Below are 24766 nucleotides of genomic sequence, written 5' to 3'. Positions count from 1 at the left end.
TGGTCTACATAGTGAGTTTCAGGATAGCCAGGGCTACATAGTGAGACCTGTTTCAAAAAGATAAAAACAAAACACAGATTTTTTTTATCACATGTATTTGTGTGTGTGTGTGTGTGTGTGTGTGTGTGTGTGTGCGCGCGCGTGCGTGCGCGCACGCGCATGTGCGCACACATGTATGAGTATGGATGTGCGTGTGCACACACATGTGCTGACAACTTGTAGAAGTCAGTTTTCTCCTTCCACTTCGTGGGTCCCAGGGATTATACCAAAGTCATCAGGCTTTATGGCAAGTGTTTTCACCTGTGCAGCCATCTTGCTGGAGCCTTGAACGATATGAGTAGCAGGGATCCAACCCTTGTTGGATCCTGAGGAGGGGAGTGACCAGGATCCAGGTTTCTCAGTTCTCTGTTACCTTTGACCTTTGGGTTAGCCACTCAGACCTGCAGCCACAGTTGTGTGTTGCTTGGGAATCCTGAGGATTAGCCACTGGACTGTGACCAGGAGCATACAACTGTCTCTGTGGCACTCTGCACCTCTAAGGAAACAAGCCTGGGTGTCTCTCCTTCTGAGAGACAGGGGGAATCCAGAGATTGCCCAGCTGCTGGGAGAAGCCTGCTGAGTAGCAGCAATCTGACCCATCCTAGCCTGAAAGCATACATTTTTGAAGGTCAAGTTCTGCAAACTTCCAAACCATCCTTAGATTAGTGGCCATGAGCAATGCCTGTAAATCAAGAAAACAGACCCAATTTTGGTCCAGGACTTCTGTGCGATCCAGAGTAAGCCTCCCCTGTCCTGACGGTCCCATTGGTCTATTTACATGTCAAGGCTCCAGGGGTCCAAGCAGTGTAAAGTATCTCCAGCCACTTCTAGAAGTAGGCCCCAAGGATGCTGGCTGCTTCCTTCCCTCTCCCCAGCTTGGTCCCTACAGGAACTCTGTTAGGATGCTCCCTTTCTGTCTTCCCCATCCTCCCATAGCCAGCTCACAGGTGATAACATGGAGTCAAAGATGGGCACAAAGATGAACCGGAAGGATGGGCTTGGCTCCACCCCTCCTCACTCATCCTTACTGTTCTGTTCTTCTCAGGGCCAGCCGGGCACTCGAGGCTTCCCTGGATTTCCGGTAAGTGCAGAGGGCTCAGATTAGCAGAGATAGGAAGGTAGGTCCTGGGCCTGGCTGGGTTAAAGTGCATCCACCCTCATGATCCCTGAGGCCACATTTTTCCCTCCTGATTCCTAACCACGAAGGACCCACTCTATGACCTTTCATGGGCCAGTAGCTCAGGGCTGGGCTCCTGCTACAAGAAAGGACAGAGACATCCATATAGATAGTGATGGCCGGACAGGAGCTGAGTGAGTGAATTTGCAGCTGATACATCCCATTTGGTACCCAGATGTGGGCAGATGGTGGGCCAGAGAACGTGAACTGATTGGCCGCTGGCCAGGCACCGAAGAGAGGCCTACCAGGGAAGTGGCAGTCAGGTGGCCCTAGGGTGGCCCTTGGAGTATCCTTTAACCCTTGCCCGTGAAGCCTAGATAGGCTCTAAGGGGCAGGACCAGAGAAGCCACTGCCTCAGTGCCGACCAACACTAGCTTTCAAGGAACACACTGTGCCCAGGCTGCCTCCTGGGCAGGAGACCTGGGAAACTAGGCCTTTGCATCAAGCCCTTCTCTTTGCAGGGTCCTATTGGTCTTGACGGCAAGCCGGTAAGTGAACCCTTGGGGTAAGTAGACCCTTGAGTTGGGCTCTGTCCTGCTCACTCACCTGGGGCTCCTGGCCCTCCTCCATCCCAGATCATTGAAAGACAGTTGCCACAGAAAGAAAAACTGGCCAGAATGGCTGATGGCAAGAGGAGGAGGAGCTATTTGAATAAGTCACCTCTGACCCCAGTGGGCTACCACGGGGCAAAGCCTCCGGTGGTCAAGCTGGAGGTCCAATGAGTGGAGCAAAAGTCACCCACAGACTTTGGTGAGTCTGAAGGACACGGGATCAGGAGTCGGGGAAGGCAAGGAGGCAGCGGGAACACTAAACAGGTGGAATAGAACAGGCTGCTCCAGTACCACCCAAGTGCCAAGGTGATTCCTGTTCTCCTCAAAGTTGGGGTCCCCTCTGCCGCTAAGGCTCCATGTGCACACCCAGGTCCACCTCTGGTCACCTTAACCCTTTGGACTTGGTCTCCTGGTCCAAGCATTCATAGGAATTGGAAGATGGCTGCCGTTCCAGAGCTCTTGGAGTCCCCACAATTGCATTCTCTGTGGCTATCATGTACATCTCTTAACTCTTCCTCAGATCCTCAGGTGGGGACCTGGTCACCCCAGCCCACCAAACCACATAGAGCCCAGAGGCTACAGTGGTCATGTCTGCTGACCACAAGGTCAGCTATCCCCCGCAAAGCTGTCCTGGGTATATGTCGTGGATGTAGCTGGGGTCCAGGGCAACACCCCAAGTTCTGTCCTCCTTTGGAGAGCAGGTAACTATAGCTGAGAAAGTGAAAGGAAGAAGGGACCCTACCCCCGGGCCAGTCAGCCTGCAGGTTAGGGTCTGGTCAGATGAGTGAGTGACAAGTGACGCTGAGAAAGAAAAGAAGCTAACTGCATCGCACAAGGAGGACCATGTTGGAGCAGGCAGGGTGAGGGCTTCTGTGTTTAGACAATGTACATGAAACCCTTTTCCTTCCAGGGCCACCCCGGACCTAAAGGAGAGACGGTAAGACCCCCTACTTCCTTTCCTTCACAAGACAGGTGGGGGACCAGTCTGGTTTCACTCCTACAAGGGGACAGAGCCTGCCTGTCACAGTCACCCCTAGCTGGGTACACCCCTCACCACCCTAGGTCATCACGCAGGGAGAAGTGATAAGCCCTTCACCTCCCGTACTGGAGATATCCAGGGTGTCACCCTTGACCCGTGCCTCATAGCTCTTAGCAGATCAACTAGTAACAAGCTCACACTCCCAGACTGCACAGGGGAGCCTTTCCCAACACGCTAACATCAGCACTCTCGGGGTGGGGGTGGGGTGCTCCCGAGGAGATGGTGGCCCTTTGCTTTCCCACAGTGCCTATCCCAGGACTCTCAAGCCCCACCACTGTGAGCCTGCTTGAAGTTTCCTAGTTTCCAGGTAGATCCAGTTGTGAGTCCGAAGCAGAAGGACTCTTTTCTACATCTTGCCACACTGAGGCCACTCACCCAGATGCCCAGGGGCCCAGAGACTGGCACTCAGGGGGTTCCCACAGGCCAGCAGAGGGCTCACAGCAACCTCAGAAGCTCAGGCGAGGGTTCAAATTCAGAGCGTGTTGGACTGGAAATGGCTAGCCTTCCATGATCACACCCTGAACCATGTCTGAACACTGTCATCCTCTTGGTGCTGGGAGGCAGAGGTGATGCCAGCCCCTTCATCTTTGGCCCTGTGAGGGTCTGCAGAGCCGGGCCCAGAGGGATCAGCCCACACCTGCTCCTGTCCTGCCCTCCTACCGCACATCAGCACAGGCCTCCTCACCCCGGGCTTCAGTGGGGTCTCCTGAAAGTCCACCAGACACTGAACCCGACTCCTCCCTTGAACCAAATGATAAGGCAACCTTGACAGAAATGCCAAGTCTCCTCGTGCCTTCCAGGGAGCTCAGAACGTGGATTAGGATGTCCATCCTGGCTTCCTGTACACCACAGGCCTCTCAAAATGTAGTGTCTGCAGCGCAGGCCTGCCCCACCCATGCTGAAGCCTATTGTTGGCTGTTTTTTACTCTTTGCTCTTTTGGGGGGGGCCCACACCCATCTCCCAAATAAGTCACATGGAGTATTATTATTACTTATGATTGCCTGACCTTAGCTTGGCTTATTTCTAGCTAGCTTTTCTTTCTTTCTCTCTCTCTTTCTCTTTCTTTCTCTTTCTCTCTTTCTCTTCCTCTCCTTTCTCTTTCTCTCTTTCTCTTTCTTTCTCTCTCTTTCTCTCTTTCTCTTTCTCTCTCTCTTTCTTTCTTTCTCTCTCTTTCTTTTCTTTTCTTTCTTTCTTTCTTTCTTTCTTTCTTTCTTTCTTTCTTTCTTTCTATTTTTCAAGACAGGGTTTCTCTGTGTAGCCCTGGCTGTCCTGGAACTCACTCTGTAGCCCAAGCTGGCCTCCAACTAACAGAGATCCACCTGCCTCTGTCTCCCAAATGCTGGGATTAAAGGCGTGCGCTGCTGCTGCTGCTGCTGCTGCTGCCGCCGCCGCCGCCGCCGCCGCCGCCACCACCACCACCACCACTGCCTGGCTCTAGCCAGCTTTTCTTAAGTTATCCCGTCTACCTTTTGCCTCTGGGCTTTTTTCTTTCTTTATTCTGTATACCTTTCTTTACTTCTTACTCCGTGGCTTGCTGTGTAGCTGAGTGGCTAGGCCCCTTATGTCCTCCTCTCCCCCTTTTCTCATTCCTTATTCCTCTTCCCAGATTTCTCCTCCTATTCTCCTGCCTGCCAACCCTGCCTATCCCTTTTCCTACCTTGCTATTGGCCGTTCAGCTCTCTATTAGACCAATCAGGTGTTTTAGACAGGCAAAGTAACACAGCTTCACAGAGTTCAACAAATGCAACATGAAAGAACGCAACACATCTTTGCATCATTAAAACAAATGTTCCACAGCATAAACAATGTAATGCATCTTAAGATATATTCTACAACACAAGCCTTTCTGGTTCAGTGGCCAGGAGAGTAGGAAGTAGGCTGTGTTGGGGTCTCCTGAGGCCCCCAGGTGCAGGATGTATGGTCCTTCAGAGTAAAATACTCAGACACCCAAGCCTCCCATGCAGAGGTCCCTTAAGATGTCAGTGTCTGGAGGAATGGGGTGGGTGATGGGGACCAACTGGCCACACCCACTGAGGCTCAACATATAAAGCCAAACCACCTTAGTTGAGATGGTCGTAGGCAGTCCTGCCCTGTAGGACTTTGGGACAGTCTGAGAAGTGCCTAGAAGCCCAGCATGTGTCTCAATCCAACCAGGCACGTGTCTCTGATCTATCCACCCACTGACACATGTGCTTTCTTCCACAGGGCCTGGTGGGTCCCCGAGGACAACCGGTTGGTAGCTAGCTCCTCTTCTTTGTCCCCAGCAGGGAGGTTGGGGACCATGTGGTCTGGGATCTGAGCCCTGACACTGTCATTTCCTTCTCTTTGCAGGGACCTCCAGGACAAAAGGGAGAAAAGGTAAGTGCAGCTGACGCCTCCTAGACCTGTGCCAGGGGCAAAGCCTTCCACCAGGCAGGAAGGGGTCAAAGCGGCTGCTTCCAGATGTGAGTTTTAAAGAAACCCTAGAGACACCTAGTATGTGAGAGAAAAACAATGGCACTCCCCCCACACACTGTCAGTCTTGAGTCTGGAGACCTGCATAAGTTTGGCCCTATCCACCTGCCATCCCACAGGGCTCCTTCACTCTGTGATATCAACTTAGAGTCCTGCTGGCCTAACTTTTCCCTGGCCTCCTATATTCTCTGCCTTGTTCACTTTCTGACCAAGATGGGTAGGTTTACCCCTGGACAGCGGTACAGGAGCCTGGCATTCTTGGTTTGGGAGGAGGTATTCCCAGAGCCCTGCTAGCCACAAGACATTATAGAGTCTGTTGGCCCCATCAAGGCTATTGGGTACTAACCCAGGACATGGGCTGACAACTGAGCTGGACATAATTCCTAATCCTGCCATTATGGTAAGTGGCAGGTAGTGGGGTCTTATCCCTGACCCCCCCCCATGCAGCCTCCTCCAGGCAGGCCCTAGGGGGTTTCTCCTGTTGCCTACTAGAGGCAAGGGAAGAGGGACCACTTCATCTCAAAGGGCCCAAAGCAGAGCAGTGGCACCAGCGGATGAGGAGATACATGGTGTGTTTGGGGGGTACAGATCTCCCTGATAAGTGCCTAACACCTCTCTCTCCTTCTCTCCCTTCCTAGGGTCAGTGTGGCGAGTACCCACACCGGGTAAGTGATGCTCCAAGCTAAGGGGTGTTCTTTGCTCCATCCTGAAGCCCAGTTACTACCTGGGGGTGCAGGGTAGGGGGTGGGGACCTGCAACCCTGTGTGTAAGCAGGTTGATGATCTGCTTTCAGCTCTGTGTCTGGTGGTCATTGATGTGCCTGGGGCCAGACTCCTAATGGCCTCGTTTGTCTGCTGAACAAGTGTCTGAGAGTCTCTTGAATGTGTGTGTCACCTTGCCCTCCATTGGCCAGGAGGCAGGCATGGATCTGGGTGTTGCCTCTCTGCCTGGTGGGGTATGTGTGTGGCGGCGGCGGCGGCGGGGTGTCTGTAGATCTGGAAGGCCTGGACACATATGAGGGACTTTTGAGTTAGTCATGGTTTCCGATGACCCAGATCTCCAGGAGGGGAGATCATCTGGCCACTGCACCCCTGGAGGCAGCGTGCATCTTGCCTGTTAGGAACACAGGAAACCCTTCTCAGCAGGAGCGTTATGGAGGGGTAGGATGTTTCTGGACTGAGACGGCTCCTCCCCTAGCCCTCCTGACCCTGTCTTTTCCTGGCTTCCTCTAAGCATAGGGACCCAGTGTCCACTCGTGCGCTGACAGCAGAGCTCCTGCTGCGGACGGGGAGGGTGGAGCCCTTCCCTGATTCCTCCCTGAAGCCCCAGTGGGATACAGTGAAGCAACCTGCAGACCACCCCTATCGTGCTCAGACCTGGGCCACAAGTGTGAAGGAGATCATCGTAGGTGACCTCCCATTTATAGGGGCTTCGGTATACCCGGAAACACACAATCTATCGCCCTGGCTGCTACTACAGCCGAGCAGGGTGGAACATAGCGGATAGAGCCCATCACACCCCCTACCCCACCCCTACCTCCCACCATAAACCAGGCTCAGAATGCACTTGACTCTCCAGGGTCTCTAGCATGGCCAGCCTCTGCCCAGCCTCTCAGGACACAGAATCCCACGCCAGTCCCTGACATCTGGGTCCTTGGACAACCAGTGAGAGGCTGTGTTAGGGCTGGCGTGTAACGGGGAGGAATAGGTTTGAGGCCCAGGCCAGCAGCCACACGGGCAGAGCTGGCCTGTGAGTGGCATGCACTTCAGGGGTGTAGGGCCCTGCTGGTCCATCTAGCCCAACCCTGCTACAACAATAGAAAGCCAGCTGTGTCTATTTGAAACGATGGGCTTGCAAGATGGTTCTGTCACCCAAAAGCAAGACAGCACATTCCCCTGGCACAGAGACAGTACAAGTGCAAGCGTTTCTACAGTGTGTCATTGACTCTGCAGGGGTGCTTAGGGCGGGGAGGGCAGGCTCTCTGCCCCTCAACCCTGCACAAGAACAGAGCAGGGAACTGTGATAAGGAACAGTGATAAAGTCCCGGAAGCGTAGTATGAAGACTTCAGTCAGGCAGGGATGGGGGGGCGGGATTTGAAGACCCAACTGACAGGCAAGTTGATTTAGAAGTATGAGAGCAGGGAGCCTCTAATGGATCGCTGGCTTTCCAAGGAGTAGGCAGAGGTGGGTCCGCTGGTGTCAGGCGGGGTTGCTAGGAGGTCTGTGGGCTCTCTCCTGCTCCGTGTGACCCCGTCTCAGCTGCCCCCCTCCTTTACCTCCCAAACCAGGAGTCGCCAAGTGGCGTTCTAGCAGCTCTGCGCTCCAGCCCGATAATGTCCCTAAAGGTTTGTCGGCTGTAGGTGGGCTCCAGCCCCTCTTGCCTGAGACACTTCCCTGGACACAGAGCTCAGCGTTGCACACCCCTGGGCCTCAGCATGGGAGGCAGGGGCTCTGCATGGCTCATGTGTGATAGCTGCCCCTTTGTGCAGCAGGAATAACCTAGAAGGGCCCCCAGGCGGGCTCCTAATTCCCTGGCTGAGTGTTGTTTTCAGCCCAGAGGGATCATGGTTCTTAACATCCAGCCCAGGGGCCTTTGGTGAGTTGAGGGGCCTTAAACACATGCAGGTGATCCCCCATGGTCTTCATACGGGTTCTAACTTCCCAGTCATCTCAAGTTCAGCCTAGCCAAGCATGGAGAAAAAAAAAAAGCAGCAGAAATTACCCCAAATGAGAATTATGTTAGATAATGTGATCGTAAGTTGCCCATCCCCCTAGACGTGGTTGACCATTCCCAAGACATCTTTTCTGAGCATGCCAGCCGCAGAACGAGGCCTCAGCCATACTTAGTGCGTGCCTCACAAGCCATACCCATAGCCAACTCAACCCAGGGAGCCAGGCTTAGCTCCCCTTGACCATGGTCCTCCGATTTGCTGACATCAGCCATTCTTGTCCTACCCAAAAAAACGAACCCACAGGGACCACACGCCAGCCTGGCTCCACGCACCAATTTAGCTCGTTCTGTGGCTCCGACCCTCAGCCCAGCAGCCGCTGTCCACCGGGCAGGCCCGGGTGGGGCAGCGCAGTGTTGGATGGTGTGTCTGTCATATGGCCTGAGTGGTCTGGCACAGCATCAGAGGTGGGCCTGGCCAGGGAAAGCCCCTCTCCCGGAACTCAAGGAGGCTACTAGCCAGTAGCCGAGCTGAGGCGGGGTGGTTATGAGGCCCATGCCTTCAGAAGGACAGCTGAGGTTGCCAGAGGCAAGATGAGCATTGTGTCTGTCCCTTGAGCTGAGCCTTAGGGAAGTCGCCCCTCCCCAACCCCATCTATCCTGCCGCTGTGTTCACACTGACCTCTCTCCCCTCTTCCTCCTCTCTCCACTTGGCCTTCTCGGTGACTTCCTACATCGTTCTGAATACCTGTGACCTCTGGCCTCTGCCCTCTGGCCTTCCAACTCATGTCTCTCCTCAGCTGTTGCCTCTCCTCAATTCAGTGCGGCTGGCTCCACCCCCAGTCATTAAAAGGCGGACCTTCCAGGTAGATACTGTGTGGGGCTTTCCCAGGGGCTTGGCACATCTTGGGGGCGCGACGGGGCAGCTGGGGTCACCCACTGTGCCAGAACCTGCTTCTAAGGTTAGGCGGACATCGGCCCGGCGATGCCATGGAAGTGGAGACACACAGCACACCGGCCCCGCCATAGCATGGCACCCTGACGGCCACCACCAACAGGCCTGATGACGAGTCTTTCATGAGTTAGACGCCACCGTCTTTATCGCCACGGATGCAGAAATACAGGCTCAAAAAGGTTCACCTTGCCTGAGGTCACAGAGCAAGGATTTATACCCAGGTTCTCTCCCCGTTCCCAGGGTGCCTCGGGCTCCCTCCTCTGTAAAGTAAGAGCAGGCGTAGTGGCCGTGGTAGGGCAGGGAAATCGAGTCGCAGAGAATGAGTGGACGCACCCACCGTCACAGGACTTAGCCAGAGGGAGAAGCGGAATGAGAAGCAGGTCTCTGATGCCCGTTCCCACACTCTCCCTGCTCAGGCACACAGCCTGCCGAGTCCGACATCTCAGAGCCTGGGGGTGAGGAATGAGGGTGTTTGTAGAGCGGCATGCCCCACAACCCACGGGCGAACAGCTACTCTCCTATCTTCCTGCCTCGCTTACCTCCAAGGAGGCTTGGCCAGCAGCAGGTTGTCCCCGGGGACAAAGCATCGTTGCCCATGCTGTCTGAGGTCACATGAGGCCCAGGCACTGCCGGTCTCACCCTTCATCTGCCTTCTATGGCCCGGGTGTCCCCAGGGCCCCAGGGAGCTGGGAGTGGCCGCGCCTTGAGCTACTTGCCTGGTGAGTCCACAGCCCAGGAGCCTGGATACTCAAGTACTTGACTGAATAAGGCTGAAAACTCACTCCGGTGATCAACTAAAAATACAGAGTCACGTGATCCATGTGCAGTCTATTAAGCATTCAGCCCATTCTTGTAGGCGGCGGATCGCGTTACCCCCACCAAATCCTTGAGAGCCTCCAGGGCTCCAACGGTTACTCAGGAGGCCGCTGGCAGCTCAAAGCAGCACCAGGCCCTTTCAGGGCCACTCATCCTGCTGCCTACAGGCCCCACTTTAGGGAAGCTGAGGTAGTGCTCTTGAACACACATCCCCACACACACACACACACAGAGTCACTGTGTACGTGGCCTTGCTTGCACTAGCCACTCTTTGATGGACATTTACTGTGTTCTAGGACCTGCTGTGAGCATTCTGCCTGGTGGGTTGTAAAGTGTGGCTCAGTCAACAGTGCTTGTTGGGCAAGCAGGACGACATGAGTTTGGACCTCCAGGCACATACTTGTAAACCTAGCCCTGGAGTGGGAAAGACAGAAGATTCCCTAGGGCTCTCTGGCCAAGCCACCTGAGCCTAACCTGTGACCTCCCGGTCCCCACGAGAGACCCTGTCTCAAAAGAAATGAGGACAGCCCCCCGAGGAGCGATACCTAAGATGGATGTCTGCCCTCCACACACATGTGTGCTGTACATACACACCAGAATCATGCATGATTATCTCATGTAAGCTGCATACCAACTCCCTGTGGGCCATAGTCTAAATTTCCGGTTGGCAGAGGAAGTCCCTAGACCAGTGGCTCTCAACCTTTCTAAAGCTGCGACTCTTTCATACAGCTCCTTATGTTGTGGTGACCCCCACACACACCATAAAATTATTTCACTGCTACTTCATAACTATAATGTTGCTACTGTTATGAATGGTAATCTAACTATCTCATACGCAGGATTTCTGAATATATGACTCCCAAGGGGGTCTCGATCCACAGGTTGAGAACCACAGTAGATCCAGCCACCACCTGTTGCTGTATCTGTGTCCAAGACACACAGGTGGCCAGGCAAGACTTATCTGTACTGCCCTGACTCAGTTTCCAGAGCAGGGCCAGCAGGAGTTGCCCTCATGGCTGCCGCAGATTCTCTGGGGAGTTAGGGTTTTCTGCCGTCAGCCATCATGGGACATGAGAAGGCTTACCAGTTTCCTACTGATAGAGCTGTATTGATTATGCATGTTACGCAAGATGGTCTCAAGTGAGCGGAAAGGGGAAGCTTATGTAAGAGCAGATGCTGACTGATGCGTCTAGCAGATGGTGCTGGAGGCCACTTCCCAACAACAAGGACTTGGCGGATGAGCCCCACTTAACTGAGCAGTGAGCCAGACCAAACCCCGTGGCCTCTGACCTAGGGTCTCATTTGATCCCCTGGAACAGATAATCAAAACCAGCCTATGCTGAGACAGGAAACAAGGACCCCATGCTCCCATCCCGCCACTGGGAGGCCAGGGCTGCTGATAAACACGCTCCATTAAGAGAGTGATAGAGGCAGGCTGCAGACCACCTGGGTTGAGCTCTGGCTTCGGGCCGGGCCAGGAGCAGGGCTTGGGTTCAGGCCAGGGGTCATCTCTCCCTCACTCTCTATCTCTGCCACGACCGCCAGACTCTCTGCCCTGGGGACCTGTAGAAGCCCCCACAGCTCAGCCCCCTGATGCCCTGGTCCTCTCCCTGCTGCCGTTAGCCCCTGCATGCAGTCACCATCACTGGCAACACAGCATCAACTACCCTCACCACCCACCCACCGCCCCCACTGCATTCCTAGCAGGGTCCACGGAGGCCTCGGCAGATGCATGGCACGTGGGGGGTGGGGGTCTGACTGCTGCCCTGACACCTCTCTAATGCGTGCTTTCTCTAACTTCAGGGGGAACAAGGCCAGGCTGGCATCCAAGGCCCTCCAGGGCCCCCAGGGCCCCCGGGACCAAGCGGCCCTCTGGGACACCCAGGACTGCCAGGGCCTATCGGGCCACCTGTAAGTGTCCCTCCCTCTCTTCTTCAAGATTTGCTCCCTAGAAGTCTCCTAGAAGTGCTCTAAACCTTGAAGACAGACCAAATGACAGAAACGTTTTGTCAAGGACCGGGACATGGGTGGCCTCTGCAAGAAGCTGTTCGTGCCTGAGACTCTACTCAGCTCTTTGCCCTCCCAATTTTACTACCGCACCTGCAGGGCTGTGTCAGTCATGGTCTCCAGGGGGCACGCTGATAAGCTACTTTATGTCACTGCAGAATAACTGGGAAAAGTCTGAAGGGCCCTTGGCAGCTGTCCCTGACCCTGGTTTAAGAAAACCCGAGTCAGGGCAGTGGATTCTGGAAAGGTACAAGGGGTGGCCTCCGATGACTGTGTCTTTCAAGGTAAATGCAGGATCTGCGCTGCTGGCCCACCTTCCGGGCATGCTGCTCCAGTCAGTGGGGCCCTGCTTCCCGGGTCCTGAGGACCAGCAGTGCCACTGCTGGGGAAGGGTGCCATAGACATTCCCTTCAAGTGACAGATCCACCCCCAACTCACTCATTTTCAAACTCTGGCCAAGACCGCGTCCTCCGCAGCCGCGTTATAGCGGAGATATATGTGTTCAACGCTGATAAAGCCTTCCAGGTAGCTTGAAAGGGTTGACATCAGAGTCACTCAAGTTCATGCCCGGGGCCCTTCGGCTGCTCTGACTTTTAGCCATCTTGAGACTTTTGTGGAGGGTCCCTGAGAACTGGACCACAGTTCTGGCCACCACAATCTCCCGTTGGGGTAGAAGGACTGGACTGTAGTGAGAGTCTGTGTCCCTCAGAGCTGGTTCAGCTTGGTTCCCAAAAGGCATATTTACAGAACTTTACCCCCCAGGACTCTGGCAGGGGTGTGCGGTGGGGGAAGGGGTACTTAGCCTCACCTCCATCGGTCTGTAGATGGGAAAACAGAAAAACTAAAAGGAAACGAATTTAGAAAATTGAGCCAGACTAAGCCTTCAAAGTGCGCCAAATTCGCAGCTTTGCCAACTACCAGCCTCTGCCCCAGTACTGGCCTCTCTCTCTCTCTCTCTGCATGGCAGCTAGGTGTATTGTTTGTTTGTTTGTTTTTTCTTAGATTGTTTATAAAGGAATAAACCCTGAGTGTCTTTTACACCAGTGGAAACAGACTAGACCTAACTTCTTGGTTTTCTCCAGCCCACGTTTTTTGCCTAGACCTCTGCCCAAGACCACAGTCCCCAACCACCCCTGGCCTCTCTCTCCCTTGGTACCCACAGGCCCCTGTACCCATACCAGCTCACCATGGCCAGCTGCTGTGGTTACCTCCAGGCAGAGGGGGGCGGACAGGCTCTTCTTCAGGGGTTCGGGGCCAAGGGCAAGATTGGGACTTTGTTGGGCAAGGTCAGCTTTCCAGCAAGGGGCCTAAATTAGGAGGTACATGGGTAAAGGATCTTTACGAAGCCACACTGCCAATTTAGCCCCAGGCCACTGACCTACTTTCCAGTGGGCAAGCACAGCACAGTTGCCCACAGTGCCCACATGGCTCCAGTCAGGGATGCTAGCCTGGTGTCCCCATGTGCCCTCCCTAGGTTTCAGCTTCTCTCCGGGACACCCTGGAGCTATCTGGGGCTCTCTGCTCCAGCCTCCACTGTGAACATGACTAACCCCATTCACCTTCTCCTTCCTTTTACAGGGTTTACCTGGGCCTCCTGGACCAAAGGTAAGTACTCCCCTAAGTGATAAGAGGTGCTGTAGAGAAAGCATTCCCTGTAGGGGTGTCCGCTGAGAAAGGCTGAAGCTGAGTGATGGATTAAATGTGGTCCACTTCTAAAATGTCACCTCCTCTTTAAGAACTTTTGATCTCACCAGGTAGCACCTTTTTTGGGTGGGCAAACTGGCTAAGCAGGGGCTATGTTTGGCATAAAAAGTACACTCCAGAGTTGGAGGTGCAGTTTGGTGGCTGAGGGGTTTCCTGGAATACAGGAGGCCCTGGGTTTGAATCCCCAGCACTTCATAAACAAGGTGTGATGCTTATGCCCACAGCTGGAAAGCAGAGGCAGGGAGATCAGAAAGTTCAAGGTTATCTGTGGCTACATAACAAGCTAGAGGCCAGCCTGGGCTACATGAGACCCTGTCTTTAAAAATAAAACAAAAGGGTTTTTTTGTTTTGTTTTGTTTTGTTTTTTAAAGAAAGACAAAAGACAAAGGCACACTCTTGGATGCCTGGGGAGTTTGTGTTCTAGCTGGAAACACGAGGCAGACAGATGTCGTGACATGGTCACAGTGTCTCCCAAAGCTGTCCGATATGGAAAAACCTCCAAAGTGACCTGGTCTCTTGGGAAATGTTGCCTGGGAGCCCACGCTGGCAAAGGCATTGTCACTTTGAAGTCAGGAGCCCTGGGGACCAAAGGGCATGAAACACTGAGGGTGGCCGCCACTCTGTAAACGTGGAAGCAGAGAGCCAGGAGGGGCGGGAGAAGACTCTTCGGTAGAACCCAAACTGGATGTCCCGAGTCTCCAACAAGCTGACCCCTCACAGCAACCTTCAGCCATTAGAACAGTATCTGGGGACCTCGGAGGGCAGAGGGCTGTTGCTCCAGGAATAGCTGGGTCCAGGGGACGGCCAGAGACCAGGGGGGTCATGGGGAGGCAGAAGGTGACATTGTGTCGCAAGGGGCACCAGCTGGTCTGGCATGGAAAGCCATTTGGATTTTCTTTCTTCCCCAGGGAGACCCCGGGATCCAGGGCTACCATGGCCGCAAGGTAAGCAGGAGGTGGGGGATACTACCTCTCCTGTGGGGAACCCAAGAGGGGCCTCATTACAGGGATGCACACAGGCCAGGGCTGGGTGGGGAGCAGCATAAACTCACACCTGTGCCAGCCGTGTGAGCCTCCTTGTTTACAAGGTTGTCCGAACACTCGGGGAAGGACAGGAACAGATGGGACGGAGCCTTGCCCAGCTAGTGGCCCAATCCAACCTCAAGTAAGGAAGTGACTCTCTCCTTGACCTGGCTGGCTATGTCTGGTGTCTGGACTGGGTGAGCCAGAATACTGGACCCCTCTAACACAAGCTCCATGCTTGTGAGCCTGGAAGTGGGTATAGACAGACCCAGCCCTGCTCTTGGGCAGTTCTCAGGCCAGACCGATAAGCATGCCCACACAGATTGCCTTACTAGACACAAACTGTTAAGTGCTACCACTACATAGCACTCTGAAAGCAGGGTGGAAAGACCGAGCCCAAGTGGGAAGAGTTGGGGAAGCTTCCTGGGAGAAAGCAGCCAAGTGCTCAACCGTATGAGTGGGTGTATCAGCTAGCTAGTGCTGTGTAACAAAAGATCCCAAATGGGCTGACTTAAAATCATGATTATTTCTTATGTTTCTGTGGATTGGTGGCCTGGGGTTCTACAGTGCTACCTGGGTTCACAGGAGTAGAAGTTAGGAGGACAAAGATAGCCTTATTCGGTCCTGGGGTGGTGCGGGCTGGATGGCTTCTACTCTCTAGGTGCCTTTCGTCTTCCAGCAGGCTGGATGGGCTTCCCCACAGCAAGGTAGGCCCAGGACAGCCTTCAAGGTGGGCAGGTTCAAATACATGAGCGCGCTCCCAGCATCATCTCGTGCCACATTTCCTAAGGACCTTCTGCTCAGATGAGTCACACAGCCAAGTCACCTGCAACAGCATAGGAAGAGACCTAGTTCTGACTGATCGGCGGAAGGGGTAGAAAAGCTTTGTGACCTCTGTGGCCCTTTAGCAAATCTGAAAGGAAATAGTATTTTAGACAAGGAAACCGTTTGAGCCAAGGCCCAGAAGCAGTTACTACCACAACCATAAGTGTGTAATGCTTTCAATGACTGCTAGTACTTACTGAATGCCAGCTGTAGGCCAAGCATTATCCTTCAATACGGCCAATACTGTTCCCAATCCTATACCCCTTTGGGGCTGCTGTAATTTGCTCCCACTTTGAAAATGGGAAAACCGAGGCTCACCCAAGTCTCAGCTAGGAGAAGTCAGAACAAGAATTCAAGTCAGGTTTGGGTCCTTCACATGGTAGCAGATGCTACAAGGATCCCAGCCATTGGCCGGGAAGCTCCAGAATCCTCCAGAATCTTCCAGAAGGGGGAAATGCAGCAGGAAGGAGATGTATGGGTGAGGGAAAGAGTCTTGGAAAAGGAGACTCCACTCAGCTAGGATGTACACGCCTCACTCTCGCGGTTCTGGTAGCTGCCATTGCCGAGGTGTTTTATGGGTGCCTGGTGGGGGAAATGGTGAGACACGAGAGATCTTTAATTAGTTCTGCATAAACTGAGAGGCTCGCGCTGTGTCAGGAAGTGGAAATTATAGCCCCACGGTTGCTTCCATCCACTCTCTCAGACTCACAAAATTTACTGCCTCCCGGTGCAGCCCGGGTCGGTTTTCCCATTAGTAGTCAGATGGGTTCTTTCAAGCTGTGAAGGGGTGGGGTGCTGGCGGAGGGGCCCCTGGGATCATAGTGATGCCCTTGGCTGGGACTGTTGTGACCAGTGGTATCTACCTCTGCTACAAACAAGTGTAATACTTCAAAAACAAAGCCTGGGAAATTGTTGTCTTGAGGCTGGCGAGGGCCCAGCTGTGGGCTAGGGTGTCCTGGAGGGCCTGGGCATGTGCGTGGCCATCCTCTATGTGGGTAGATGATAGCAAGGTGCATTCAGTCCAGGCATCCCTGCATTGGCAAAGGAATGGCATAATATCGTTGAGGAAGGGGCAGCTCCTGGGGAGGAGGAGGCTGGCTCAGGCACAGAGTGCCCTAGCCTGACAGGAGAATGGCCTACGCTGCTCTCCCAGGACTAGATGTGAGCAAGGACTATGGTGGCCCTCCAGAAAAGCAGTTCTGGCTCCATCCAAGAAAGACACTTCCAAATGCCAGGTGCCAGGGAGAGAGCCAGAGGCTTGGAACCACTGGCCCGGACTGTTAATGGTTGCTTCTGCAGCGGTCAAGGTTACAATCCCTTCTTGCTCAGGGAAGCCACGGCTTCCTGGACACGGACTGTCCACACATGTTCCCTTGGGGCCTTACACAGCTTTGTGAGCCTCTTGGCACCTTGGTTGCCATCTTTTCATCTTGTGTCTAGGGCAGTCAGAGCCTCCTCAGCCTTAGGGACTCCGGAGCAGCCCCCTCTGCCTCTCCCCTCACGGAGCAGCCCCCTCTGCCTCTCCCCTCATGCTGAGTTCTTTACCGGGTCTCTTTGCTAGGCCACGCCCCTCTGCTCCTCCATAGAAGTCTCCTTTCGTAGTTTCTAACAGCCAAGGCCGTAGCTGCCCCCTCTACCTCTGTGAACCTTCACCCCTCCCAGCTACCTCCCAGGGCACCTCAGCAACCCCACACCCATGCCACTAGCTCCCCCCTCCTCTGGGACCAGTGCCTCCTAGTCCGAGAGCAGAGGGGTCCCCTGCAAGGACACAGACAGGCACCCTGGGACCGTGGCATCTTGACGCCGGCGATCCTCATGTCCAAACAGACACTGGTTTCCCTCTCAATCCTGACGTGAAGTGATTGTCACTCGTGCTCAGGCAAGGGCCGCCATCCTCCACGTCTTAGTTTAAAGCCAATGGCACCTGTCTCACCCGGTCTGTCCCAGAGCCCGGCCTGGGAGACCATTATCCCCCAGGTGTTAATACTTTGGTGAACGTCATGCTGGAATCAGAAGTGAGGTCCCGCCAGCCTGTCTGAAAGCACCTTGTGGATTCTCTAGGAGAGGAAGGCTGGATGGCGCCCCCCCTTACCCATCAGCCTTCCCTTGCTCTCTTTCTTCCCTCTCCCTCTTCCTTTCCTCCCACTCTGTGGTTCATTAAGGTACAAGGAGGAGAAATTAATTTGGAGGAGGAATGGACATGGATGTCAGAAAGATGTTCCCACCACTCCCCACTAGCGGAGGAGGAGTGGCCACCACTTACGGTGACTCTGAGGCCAGACAGCTGTGCGGCCACCCCACCCCCACCCCACCCCACCCCCCACCCCCGTGGTCTCTGCGAGAGAGTGGGCGTCCTTGGTGTAGCAGATGGACCTGCCCCATGAGCTCAGCTTGTTCTGTCTCCCAGGCTTGGCACACGAGGTGGAGTTTAATTTCTCAGCCTGTGAAGGATGAGAATGAGACACTCCCTCCATGCCCCCACTCCTACCCTCCACCACCACCCCGCCCCCGCACTGGCTGGACCAGGCCTGGGTCCTCTCAACCAGGCCAGCAAGGCTTACTTCTCTACTAGATCTTTGAGAGCAAAGCCCAGGGTGGCTAGCACCCTTATGCAGCCCCTATACCTGCCCGAGGCCAACGCTCCTGCCTAGACATCGCATGCATTGCTGTATACCCATGTGTTACCTGCTTGACCCAAGTTTATAACGACTATATTGCGCAGTATAAAGCATGTCTCAAACATCACACATCACAGCCTCCGGTCTCCTTCGGACTAGTGTAAGTCACAAACCTGATGGGAGCTTATCTCGCAGTGCATTCAAATGAGTACCGTGTCTGGTGCACCCCAGATCATCCGCATGGACATCTGTAGAGGACCATAGCTAAGACACACGTTCTGAAGGAGGCAGTTCTGTGGAGTGATGACCAGCACCGCTAGGAATATTCTCCGAGCCTCTCCCATATGCCAGCTGGGGTATCAGGCACTCCATAGGCATCACTTTGTGCCCCGGCCCCTTTGTGGAGCCCAGGCTTACCTTAAACTCATGTGGTAGCTGAGGATGACTTTGAACACCTGCCTGATCCTTCTGACTTCCCGAGGGCTGGGATTATAGCTATGCTTCCTCACACTCGGTTTATGTGGTGTCAGAAACTGAACCTAGGGTTCTGTGTATGCCAGGCAAGCATTCTACCAACTGAGTCTCGCCCCAACCCCTGTGCATCCCTCACTGTATTGTCTCCTAAATCCACCTCAGAAAGTCAGATTTTTTGGTATCTCTCGCAAAGCATGGATCACAGAGTCTGTCTCCCTCTAGCCCCGAGCTGGGAGGTGGTGACATGTGGGTCTGTCTAAATTCAGAGCCTTACTCTGAGTGACTTTGTGACCTGCCTGCGTGTTAGGGTCTCCAAGGGAATCTAGTGTTCCGAAAGGCTTTCTCCCTCATCTTCCCAGGAAGGACATGAGGTGGAAGCTGAGATGTCCTCTTTGTGGAGACAGAGACCACGGCTGGGTTCACATCTCGCAGGGCAGAAGGTGTAGGCACATGGGTACCTCGTTTAGATGAACTGAGAGTGTGTGTGCCTTGTCCAGTGGAGTGACCCTAGATACCCGAGCTGCTGCTTACTCCTAAAACAGCTCATCTCCAGATTCCACTACTCCTGAGAGATCCCTGTGGCCCTCTGGCCCCCAGAGGGTCCAAGTGACCCAGGATCCCTGTGGCATTTCCAAACAGCAGAGGGTACACAGCATTTTCTGTCAACGTTGGGGAGCCCCAGTGAGGACATCCAGACTTTGGAAATGGATGCAGATAAGAGCAGGGAGACACAGGCCTCGAGGGCACCGGACAGCCTCCAGCCCCCACTCCATGACCTCTGGGCTCTGCTCCGCCCTCCAAAGCCCACAGATTAATTAGAACTGACTTTTCCTTTGGAACTGACCACACAATCAACCGATCTCAAATTGCGATTACCAGCCAGCCATCCTTCCAAAGCCCCCGAGCCTTCAATGGGGCACCCGACCCCAGGAATTCCCTGGATCACTCCCTGCCAGCCCTAATTACCGGAGGACCTGGGATTTCCACGGTTCCGGTCCTTGCTTCTGGGCAGGGAAGCAGGAACTCAGTCCCCTTTTTCCTGGAAGGACAAACCAAGAACTCTTGCTGGGGACCAAGTGAGTCTCCTCTCCTCATCTCTGCAGCTTTTCCAACCCAGGGGCTCCCCAGCCTTCGCAGCCCACTCACCAGGCAATCCCCCATCCCCTGCAGAGAACAAAGATGCCATGTCACTGACCCCTTGTAGGAGAGCCCTGGCCCCGAGTTAGGGAAATCCATTCATCTCCCTAGCCTGCCGGCCCTTTGCTTGGCTGCAGAGAGCGGACGCTGAGGCCCCACCCACCCCTGTCCCTCCAGACAGACTTCTTGCCAAGTCCCTGGGCAGCTTGTTCAACAAACAGTAAATCACCAATTAGGAGGCCACACCCGCTGGCCAAGCTTGTGCCATCCTGTCATCTCTAGAAAGGATGGGTCCTCCCACCTAGAAACTTCAAAGGACACGGAACCTGTTGATAGTGAGGGTGGGGACACATGAGGGGGGCTCCTGGGAGCTGGGACGGGCCTTCAGGGTCGCTTAGTGCAGCCCCCTAACCAACTCTTGGTCTCTTGAACCACAGTGATGGTAGATCCCCCCTCCCCTCCTGCGGCTTCCATTCATTGTTTCTTGGCACCATGTTAAAGAGCCAGCATCCCCCAAGGGTAGCTGGCTACATGGAAGTCACAGTCATCATATGCTGGGCAGAGTGGCCAAGACCCTTTGGGGGCACTTGGAGCACCCACTTGCCCAGCCACAGGATGGTCCAGATGGGGTGTGGAGAACCCCCTGCCCCCCCCCCACACACACACCAGGGAGCCTCTGGGATCCCCACTGGGAAGGCAGAGGCAGAGAGGAATCGGAGCCATAGGTTTGGACAGCTGTGAGATCCGAGCCCCAAAGCCAAGCAGGGCACTGAGCCAGTGGGGCCAAGCTGAGCACAGTTCCACCTGTGCCTTTGGAACTGAAACACTCAAGAGGGCAACAGAAAAGGAGGCCCTAAATCCCACCGAGGCATGCCACAGCTTCAAAGTGTGTTGCTGTCCTTCAGCCCTGGCCGCGCCAGCCTCTGCTTCCCCTTCTGAAACAGGGTCTTGGATCCTGGAGGGCGCCTCTCTCCCATCCAGGAAGCAATGCTCTCTGGCCTATCCAGAGGTCAGGCAGGGCAAGCCCCTAGGCTGGAGCTGAGCAGCGAAGCTAATGAGAGCGGAGAGAGCCCTGGTGTGGGGTCAGCCTGGCGCCCTTGCTTCCTGCCCAGCAAAAGGGCAGGAGGGAGGAGAGTCCTGAGGCCCTGAGACCAAGATCAACCAAGGGGGGCTGAGGAAGAGGGGAGATCGGCCGCCCTACAGAGGACTACTCCCTAGAAGGAAGTAAGGATGGCTGGTTCTTTTGTGTATGCAGGCATGTCTTCACAAGGTCAAGCCCACTTGAGCTATGGCTTCTTGGGCTGCCTTCCAGCTGCAGGACGTTTCCCCAGTAGAGGCATCCTTGGCTGTCCTGGAGGTATTAGGAGGGGACAGTGGAACCCCACCAACCCCCCCCCCAGACTTGTATTTTGACCCAAACTAAGGCTCCCTTGACTCCTTTTTCTGGAACCATGGACCAAGCGTCTCCAACTGACGGATCTTCTTCTATGCAGAGCCATGCAGGCCGCCAGGGTGGGGCTGGGGGGTGGGGTGGGGTGTCGGGTGGGGGGTGGGGAAGTAGATCCAGTCTGATCTCGCTGTGCAAAAGAGAAGGATGGAGTCAGAGAGGAAAACAGTCACGCTGACACCTAGACCATCGTCACACATGGACGATGGGAGAGGTTTCAGAGACCTTGCAGAAAGCTCAGGAAAAAAAGCAACCGGGAGCTTCTGAGCAGCCAGGGCCTCTCAAGGTGATATCCCTCCAACATCCCTGCACACACTAGGGAACTCTGTCTAGGACAGTGGTTCTCAACCTTCCTAATGCTACAACCCTTTAGTACAGTTCCTCAGGTCATGGTGACCCCCAACCATAAAGTTATTTCGTTGCTACTTTGTAACTGTAATTTTGCTACTGTTACAAGTCATAATCTGATATGCAACCCCCAAAGTGGGTTGTGACCCGCAGGTTGACTAGGGACTCCTGGCTGAGTCAGAGTGGTGGAGTCTATTGGAATCTTATCAGGGGACCTGGTCCTCTAGAGAGGAGTGCCACCTAGGACCCTAAGGGGGCCTTTAAGACCACTGTGGCCAAGATGGCCAAGTTCAGAGTTGGTCCTTCTGCACCCTCTGCTGGCCACAGAGCAGACCTGCCTGTGCTGACTGGACCCCTCCAACACCCTGGGCAGGCCAGGGTGGAAGAGGATTGATTTGGTGTTTGGACATAAAGATTAGGGCCTTGTGTAGAACTCAGGCACTTGGCTCCAAGAGGATGAATATGATGCATGCAGTGTCCATCACAGATGGGCGTGACATGTGTCCAGATGTCAAGTGCAGAGTGAGCTGGGCGTGGTGGCACTAGCCCATGATCCCAGATAATCAGGAGGCTGAGGCAGGAGGATCACAATCCTGTCTGGGCTATAGAGTGAGCTCAAGGCCAACCTTCACAGCTTAGTGAAACCCTGTCTCAAAATTAAAGGTAAAGACATCTCGTGAGATCGAGTTTAACAGTAAAACAATTTTGTAGCATGCATGATGCTCTGGGTTCAGTCCAGTATTAGGGGTAGGAATACAAGGTGAGGACCCAGGACTGGGACATGGGGACAGTAAAGGGTCTCACAGAATTATAAATATGGCTTTGAACTGAGGAAGTAGCAGAGAGCTGTGAGGCCATGGAGGTGGATGGCAGGCACTTCTAGGAACACAGTGGTTTATCTTCACCAGGAAACCAGGATGGAGGCAGACCTCAGAATACCGTGCTCAGGAGCCCAGGGGGCCCCATGTCTTTTATCTTTGGGCAGTGGAGACTGTGAAGTTGGAAGCCTCATTATCTCGCCTGTGTGCTGGGAGGACTTGGAGACATCGGTGGGGAGGGCCCAGCATGGAGGAAGAGAGCGGGAGTCGCTCTCGCCTTTGTCTGGAGAAGGAAGGGCAGAGCTGTCCTGTGAGATAGCGGGGAAGAGAATCTGAGCAGATACAGGTCAGGCGGGAGTGACAGTGGGAGTCAATGTGTCTGGGCTCTGGATTTCCCACCGCAGCAGCACCCCCAGCACCCCTGAGGCATCCACTGCTGACAGAGCCCTGCTGCCTCTCAGTACTGGGGTGTTGCATGGGGTTCAGTGCATGAGGCAAGAGCTAGCCCCCCTAGACAATCGGATTACAGTCTTGACTCACCTTTTCACGGCCCCTTGCGTCACTGGCTGCCATCTCCTGACCCACTTCGTGATGATGATGGTATGACGGCTTTCCTGGGGCCTCTCCTCCTGCAGCTCTGATGGTCACAGGGGGCAGGATCAGAAAGGGGGGTTGGAAAAATGAACGATAGCTCAAAAGCCCAGAGAGCTTAGGAAGAAGAGGCCCCCGGATGAAAGTAGAGACACACATGTCTGCTCCAGCAGTGGGCACCATGTTAGCAAACCCGCTGGCGGTAAGAAGGTTTGTAGACGGTAAGAAGGTCTGTAGACGGTAAGAAGGTCTGTAGACGGTAAGCAGCCACATGGCTGTTCTTGCCACCGCCTGACTCCAGGCCCAGCATAGTGGAGGCAGGGGGATCCTCCAGTTCAAGGCCATCTGCCTGGCTAGGTTTAATGTGTGTGTGTGTGTGTGTGTGTGTCTGTGTGTGTGTCTGTGTGTGAATGTGTCTATGTGTCTGTGTGTGTGTCTGTGTGTGTCTGTGTGTGTGTCTGTGTGTGTGTCTGTGTCTGTGTGTCTGTGTGTGTGTCTGTGTGTGTGTGTGTCTGTGTGTGTGTGTGTGTCTGTGTCTATGTCTGTGTGTCTGTGTCTGTGTCTGTGTGTGTGTGTGTCTGTGTCTATGTGAATGTGTGTCTGTGTGTGTGTGTGTCTGTGTGTCTGTGTGTCTGTGTCTATGTGTCTGTGTGTGTGTCTGTGTCTGTGTGTCTGTGTGTGTGTCTGTGTCTGTGTGTCTGTGTGTGTCTGTCTGTGTCTGTGTGTGTGTGTCTGTGTGTGTGTCTCTGTGTGTGTCTGTCTGTGTGTCTGTCTGTGTGTCTGTGTCTGTGTGTCTGTGTGTGTCTGTCTGTGTCTGTGTGTGTGTGTCTGTGTGTGTGTCTCTGTGTGTGTCTGTCTGTGTGTCTGTCTGTGTGTCTGTCTGTGTCTGTGTGTGTGTCTGTCTGTGTGTCTGTGTCTGTGTGTGTGTATCTGTGTCTGTGTGTCTGTGTGTGTGTCTGTGTGTGTGTGTCTGTGTGTCTGTGTGTGTGTCTGTGTGTGTGTCTGTGTGTGTGTCTGTGTGTGTGTCTGTGTGTCTGTGTCTGTGTGTCTGTGTGTGTTCTCCCCATCTCCCTCTTTCTCTCTCTTCTACATCTGTGACTTGGGTCTTCCTTCAAGATGGCGTCAGGGAACTGAGGGAATTGGCGCATGCGGCTCCTGCCACGGCAGGGTCCTCGGAACTCCTGGGGGTTGGATGAGAAGCTCCAAGCTTGGAACTCAAGCTTGTGGGACCTAATGCTGAGTCTGGTCCTTTACTCATGGTTGCTCTTGTTTCTTTGTCCAGGGAGAGCGGGGCATGCCGGGGATGCCAGGCAAGCATGGAACCAAGGTACCCATCCCTCTCTATTCCTCTTCCACACTCTGTGAATCTTAGTTCCTTCTTGGGTCCCTTCCTTTTCATAACCTGTTGGGAACATGGGATGCACACTCCCTCAACCCTCCCCCTTCCTAGATCTATCTTTCCTAACATGAGCAGGGTAGGGCTGGTGTGATGTGGCTCGATTGCTTCCTGGGATTTCTGGATCATAAAAATCCTTCTCAGCTTTCAGCTTTAGTATGGGCCTGAGATCCAAAGAAAACATAAGAACCCCAACGCCCTCCACTTGAGCTTTTCTTTCTTTTTTTTTCTTAATATTTATTTATTATGTATATGATGTTCTGACTGCATGTATGCCTGCAGGCCAGAAGAGGGCGCCAGATCTCATGACAGATGGTTGTGAGCCACCATGTGGTTGTTGAGAATTGAACTCAGGACCTCCCAAAGAAGAGCCAGTGCTCTTAACCTCTGAGCCACCTCTCCAGTCCCACTTGGGCTTTTCTAAATGGCACTTTGAACAACATTTTCACTTCAAAGTATATGGTCTTGAGGAAATAAGAAAATTAATTTTATAAACCAGGTGTGGTGGTACACACTTGTAATCCAGCACAGTTCAAGGCCAGCCTGTGCTACATGAGACCCCATCTATTAAAAAAAAAGAAGAAGATTAAAAAGGAAAAGGGAGATGGCTCAGCAGAGCTTACTGTACAACTGTGCTAGTATGAGGACCTGAGTTCGGATCCCCAGCAGCCACATAAAT

The 24766-nt window shown here is 54.0% G+C and overlaps 1 protein-coding gene across 13 annotated transcripts in view; it reads left to right on the top strand.

Moving 5' to 3' along the window:
- Positions 1-24766, top strand: part of Col13a1 (collagen type XIII alpha 1 chain) — a 151433-nt gene that overhangs the window by 79318 nt on the left and 47349 nt on the right. For 11 of the 13 annotated variants that reach the window (XM_037199535.1, XM_037199541.1, XM_037199533.1 and 8 more), the window contains 11 exons: positions 1085-1120; positions 1678-1704; positions 2678-2704; positions 5013-5039; positions 5139-5165; positions 5900-5926; positions 8730-8795; positions 11504-11611; positions 13286-13312; positions 14320-14355; positions 23974-24018. In XM_037199535.1, coding sequence (XP_037055430.1) covers positions 1085-1120; positions 1678-1704; positions 2678-2704; positions 5013-5039; positions 5139-5165; positions 5900-5926; positions 8730-8795; positions 11504-11611; positions 13286-13312; positions 14320-14355; positions 23974-24018 — 453 coding nt within the window. The remainder of the gene's footprint in view (positions 1-1084; positions 1121-1677; positions 1705-2677; positions 2705-5012; positions 5040-5138; positions 5166-5899; positions 5927-8729; positions 8796-11503; positions 11612-13285; positions 13313-14319; positions 14356-23973; positions 24019-24766) is intronic. The other 2 variants (XM_037199539.1, XM_037199536.1) reach the window with 1 other exon arrangement.

Source organism: Peromyscus leucopus, chromosome 16_21 (assembly GCF_004664715.2).
Source record: "Peromyscus leucopus breed LL Stock chromosome 16_21, UCI_PerLeu_2.1, whole genome shotgun sequence".
Lineage (NCBI taxonomy): Eukaryota > Metazoa > Chordata > Mammalia > Rodentia > Cricetidae > Peromyscus > Peromyscus leucopus.
Note: the sequence above shows the minus strand (reverse complement) of the source record. Positions and strands in the feature narration are given on the sequence as shown.